General features: G+C 49.8%; 1 protein-coding gene across 1 annotated transcript; it reads right to left on the reverse strand.

Annotated features, from left to right (window-relative positions):
• Positions 1-2,441: 2,441 nt before the first annotated feature.
• LOC129324729 (ubiquitin-60S ribosomal protein L40-like) lies at positions 2,442-2,961 on the reverse strand. Its single transcript, XM_054972113.1, has one exon. It carries the CDS (start codon positions 2,946-2,948, stop codon positions 2,562-2,564), a length of 387 nt encoding a protein of 128 aa, XP_054828088.1. The 5' UTR covers positions 2,949-2,961; the 3' UTR covers positions 2,442-2,561.
• Between the last annotated feature and the right edge of the window lie 2,723 nt (positions 2,962-5,684).

Raw genomic sequence — 5,684 nt, forward strand, 5'->3', positions numbered from 1 at the left:
TCCCTCTGACATCGTTTATGAAATTTTGTGGTTTGAGGGTTTCTTCCATTCATGCAGCCCAGTTGATAATGAGGAAGGGGAGGGGGGGGGTTCAGGCTGCTATGGGATGGTTCAGGGTTCAGGTTCACAGCTTGGGGGAACTCCTAGATCAGCCCCTGAAGATGGACCTCCAAGGGCGTAAGAGCACAATAAGCCAACACACGTTCGGTCGTGGGGGTGTGCAACTGGACTCACAGTCAGACATACGTTGGAAGAACCCACCTTAAAAGTTCTCATTCACTCAACACTGTAAGGGAGAGCTGGGGGGGGGAGCTTTCTGTTTCCCTCCCACTCCACTTTTGCGAGCAGAAAGGGTGGCGGAGGCTTCTCACCCCTTTTCTCTGGCATGTACTCTCTTCTTTCGATCTTGGCTGGTTCACCAACTGAACCCCTTCTTCGAATACCGCGGCCTGTTTATGTTGGTCATTGCACTGTACCATCATCTGTACATGGAGAACGGTTTAGCAAGTTTTAGGATATACATGTAGCCTGTCATTCAGGCCTTGCGTTTTAAACTGCTTGGGCTCTAAACATATCCAGCCTTGATTACTTAAGAGCATTCTTTCTTTCTTTCTTTCTTTCTTTCTTTCTTTCTTTCTTTCTTTCTTTCTTTCTTTCTTTCTTTCTTTCTTTCTCTCTCTCTCTCCCTCCCTCCCTCCCTCCTTCCTTCCTTCCTTCCTCCCCCACCCCACTGCAGACCCAAAACAGCTTACATTATTCTCTTCTCCTGTATTCCAGCCTAACAACCACCCTGTGAGGTAGTTTGGGCTGAGTACACGTAACTGTCCCAACAACACCCAGCCGGCTTCCATGGCAGAGTAGGGATTCGAACCTGTGTCTCCCAGAGCCATTCTGACCCTCTAACCACTATGCAACACTGGCTGTCTACATGGGGCTGCCATTGGAGACGTTCAGGAATTTCAGATAGAAGAGAACGGGGCTGTAAGGCTGGTACTGGCCTGCCTGGGAGCATGCCCCCCAGTGGTTCTGAAAGAGCTTCTCAAGCTGTCAATCCTTTGCAGAGCACACTTGAAAGTACCTGGAGTTGCTCATCTTTAAAACTTTAAATTAGATCAAGAGCCAGGTACCTTTAAAGACCTCCTTCACTCATAAGAACCTGCCCAGAAATTAAGAACTCCTTACTGTTCTGGAGATATGGGAGGCGTGGCCGATATGCAGGTTGAGTAGGTGGTGGTCCAGCAGTGCCGATATTGGTCCAGATCCGGAGGAATTAGCCGTGTTAGTCTGTAGTTGCAAAAGAGTAAAGAGTCCAGTAGCACCTTTAAGACTAACCCACTTTATTGGAGCGTAAGCTTTCGAGAACCACAACTCTCTTCGTCAGATGCATCGTCAGCTTTCGAGAACCACAGCTCTCTTTGTCAGGTGCATCGTCAGCTTTCGAGAACCACAGCTCTCTTTGTCAGGTGCATCGTCAGCTTTCGAGAACCACAGCTCTCTTCGTCAGGTGCAGGTCCACCCATTGGTGCCTGCAAAGCCTCCCAGAAGCCTCTCTGCCATCTTTCTCCGCTGGCTCCAAACACCAAATCTGCACAAAAACCATACTTTGCAGCCTTCCACTCCGAACGGGATTAAAGATATTTTCCGCAATGAATCTTTCGATCAATGTGAACGAGGTCTTTCAGGAGTCCAGAAAAGAATGACTTGCATAATTCGCTATCGGCTAGCTGGATGTCCTTGAATCTCTAACAGGGCTTGGTCCATAATATGTGTGTTATGTGCCGTCAAGTCGCTTCCAATTTACGGTGACCCTATGAATTAATGACCTCCAAACATCCTAGCATTAACAGCCTTGATCGGGTCTTGCAAACTGGAGGCCGTGCCTTCCTTGGCTGAATCTTAGCCATCTCGTGTTCGGTCTTCTTCTTTTCCTACTACTTCCAACTTTTCCTAGCATTATTCTCTTTTCTAGTGAGTCTTGTCTTCTCATGATGTGACCACAGTACGATAGCCTCAGTTTTGTCATCTTCACTTCTAGAAACCACTTATTTTTTGGCAGCCCATCGTATCCGTAAAACTCTCCTCCAACACCACCCGTCAGCTTAATCAATTTTCTTCCTGCCAGCTTTCTTCATTGTCCGTCTTTCACATATATACATAGTAATGAGTGACCCGTATTAGGATGTTCATAATCAGGCTAAGAGAGGATATGCAGTTTCAAGGAGGGCTCTGTTCTGACGGCATTCACACACGCACACAGCTTGTATTCCTAAGGATTCTGTCGCATTTTATTCTATCCTTCAAGGGAGCTATGATTCTTCCCTAGTATATTTTATCCTCACAACAGCCCTGTGAGGTAGGTTAGACTGAGAGACAGTGGTTGACTCAAGATCACACAGTGAACTTCATGGGAGAGTGGAGGTTTTTTAAAAATGTCGACAAGTTTTATTCGAGCAGGCAGAAAAGGCCACGTGCCAAGAGAACAGGAGATGGAGCATTTTGCCGCCAACAGTGCTGAAACCAGGTGGGAAAAGATAAGCACCTGCCTTGTACTTCCACGCTCTTTACTTGACCTTCTTCTTTGGGTGCAGGTTGTTGGCGTGGCCACACTTCTTCTTGCGACAGTTCACGGCCCGGGGGTGCAGGCGGGCATAGCATTTGCGGCAGATCATCTTGTCGCAGTTGTGCTTCTGGACAAGCTGGCGCAGGGAAGGTTCAATGATTCCTCCACGAAGACGCAGTGCCAAGTGAAAGGTGGACTCTTTCTGGATGTTGTAGTCAGAGAGTGTGCGCCCATCTTCTAGCTGCTTCCCTGCGAAGATCAGGCGCTGCTGGTCTGGAGGGATACCTTCTTTATCTTGAATTTTTGCTTTTACATTCTCGATTGTGTCACTGGGTTCCACCTCAAGGGTTATTGTTTTACCAGTCAGGGTTGTCACAAAGATCTGCATGGTGGCAGCCAAATATCACCCGCCATGCGCTCCCTGCAACTCCCCTTGGCCAAACGGAAAGAGCGGAGATTTGAATCCAGTTCTCTCCAGCCCTAGCTTAGCAGTCTTACCACGACACCAGATGAGGGCTAGCGACGGGCCTGGGAAAAAATGTCCTGTCTCTTTAAAAGGGGCTTAATGGGTGGGCATGGGCAGGCAATGATTTTCATAGCGTGGAAGGAAATAACAGCGTATTGAATCTCTTTTAAAGGGACAGGGCATTTTTCTCAAGGCCAATCAGGAACCCAAAATGTACATAAGATTGTGCTGTGGTCAAAAAATGGGTTTTCTGTGTTCTTCAAATTATTACATATAAAGGCACCCCCTTTTAATTGGGCTGTAGATATATTTTTTTTAAAAAAACTGCTTGTTTTTAATTAGTAATTGCAAAAAAACCTATTTCGCTTCTCTCTCTCTCACACACACACACAGAGGAGGGAGGGGGTCCTTCAGGGTAGGGTTGCCAACCTCCAGGTGGTATTGGGAGATTTCCCAGAATTACAAATTGATCTCCAGACAACAGAGCTCAGCTCCCCTGGAGAAGATGGCTGTTTTGGAGAAGGGACTCTATGGCATTATACCCCACTGAGGTTCCCCCCCCCCAACTTGCCCTTCCCAGGCTCCACCCCCAAATGTGCAGGGATTTCCCAGCTAGGGGTTGGCAACCCTACCAGGGGCAAGTATGACAGCAGCTCAAAGTGCATCCCACCACCCTCACAGGGCTGGGGTTTCTGCATGCCTGGGGGACTCCCTAGGTGTGCCAGCAAAAATAAAGGAAGAATCCCTTCACCTGTGTTTGCACATATGCACACATGCGCACATCCTGATAAGGACAAAGCATGTTCATTTCCCTTAAAATGTTGTGACAAGTTAAGAGACAGTTAAAAGATGAAGAAAAAGGCCACAGGGGGGTGACATTGGCCTCCTCGAGATATCCTGGAGAGGAAGCTTGGGAGGGGGGAGAGCAGTTCTGAGAGATCCTGAGTCCTATAGACACTTCTGTCTCTTGCTGGCTGCAGCTGTCCGGAGTTTCCAGCAAAAAAGGATCTCCCCCAGCATCTGGTACCTTTCTAGACTGAGATGCCAGGATGGGACCTTTCCAGGTGTTTCTTTTTGGAAAGAGCAGCTGGGGAGGAATCCAGATCGGCTTAGGGGTAGTGTTGCCAGCTCCAAGTTAGGAAATTCCTGGAGATCTGGAGGGTGAAACCTGGAGAAACCTGGAGAAAGTGGGGTTTGGGGAGGGAAAGGACCTTGGCATGGCATAATTCCATAGAGTCCACCCCCTCTCCCAAAGTAGCCATTTTCTCCAGGTGAACTGATCTCTGTGGCCTGGAGAGCAGTTGTAATTCCGGGAGATCCCCAGCTACTACCTGGAGGCTGGCAACGCTACTTAAGAGATCCGAACGGGGATTCGAACCTGGGGCTGCTTCCACACACGTTGGATAATCCACTTTCAATACTCTTTAGTGAACATTTGAAACTGATTTTCCATGTGTGGAACAAAAAATCCACTTCCAAAGGATTGCGAAAGTGCATTGAAAGTGCATTATTCAACATGTGTGTGGAAATGGCCTGGATCTCGCAGATCCTGGTTGAGAACTCTAGCCGCTATCCCACACTGCCTGCATTTATGAGTACCGGCACCTTCTTTTTTAAAATAATAATAATAATAATAATTTTTATTCGTTTTCTTATATAAGGATAGGGGAAACAGGGGGGCAAGAAATAAGGAAATAAGGGCGCCCAGGAAAGATCTGCTGAAAAACAGAATCCCCAAATTGGAGGAGGTCTTCTTGACTTGCTCAATATTCGACCCATTGATTGACCATCGAAACGGGTTCCATTTCCTAGTCTTGGCGAACCACGATCTTAGATTTCAAGCAGTTGATCACCAAGCTTTCTCAAGAGCAACGATTGAGAAAAGTTTGCAAGGTCCTTTGCATCATAAAGTCTGCTCGAGTTCGAATTCTACTTATCTACACATTTTCATCTTCCCGTTTCACCAACTGTGATGATTGGTAACACATTACAATAATATAATGTTTCTTCTATTTTATGTTTCATTTTTTTAAAAGCCCCGGTTATTTCCACGCCGCCTCTTCGGCGCTGCGCTCCGGGCGGCTCAGGCCGAGATTCCAAACAAGCCCAAACTGCGGGCGACTCGCTTCGTTCCAATCCGGCCGCCGAGAGCCTCGCAGGCGGGAGGGAGGACCGTACCAACGCAAGAAGGGGGGGGAGAGAAAGGCCGGGGCGCGCGGGCCCCTCCGCTCCGAGCCGAACCGAGGCCCCGCCGGCCGGAGAAGCGGCTGGAGAGGCGGCGAGTCCGGAGCCGGGCGAGGGCGCCGCGGGGGGCCTCTCCCAAGCGCGCGGGTGGGGCGCCCTGGCGCGCGGGACACCCCCGCCGGCCGCGCTTGGTACGCTCCCCGGCTGGGCTCCGTCCATGTGTTGCGAGCCAGGCTCCAGTCGGCTCCCGGGCAGGGCGAGGAGAGGAGAGGCGAGGGAGGAGCGCCGGCCGCGCAGGCAGGCAGGCAGGCTGCAAAGGAGCTGGTCGGAGCGGCGGCGGCGGGGGTAAGACGCCGCGCTGGAATGCAGCCCCTTCGGCTTGGGCCGGGGGCTCCTCTCGGCTTGGGGGGGAGCAAAGTTTGCGGCTTTTTTGCTTCTTATGGGGAACGGGGTTTGGGGGCTCTTTTGGGGCAG

This window comes from Eublepharis macularius, chromosome 2 (assembly GCF_028583425.1).
Source record: "Eublepharis macularius isolate TG4126 chromosome 2, MPM_Emac_v1.0, whole genome shotgun sequence".
Classification (NCBI taxonomy): domain Eukaryota; kingdom Metazoa; phylum Chordata; class Lepidosauria; order Squamata; family Eublepharidae; genus Eublepharis; species Eublepharis macularius.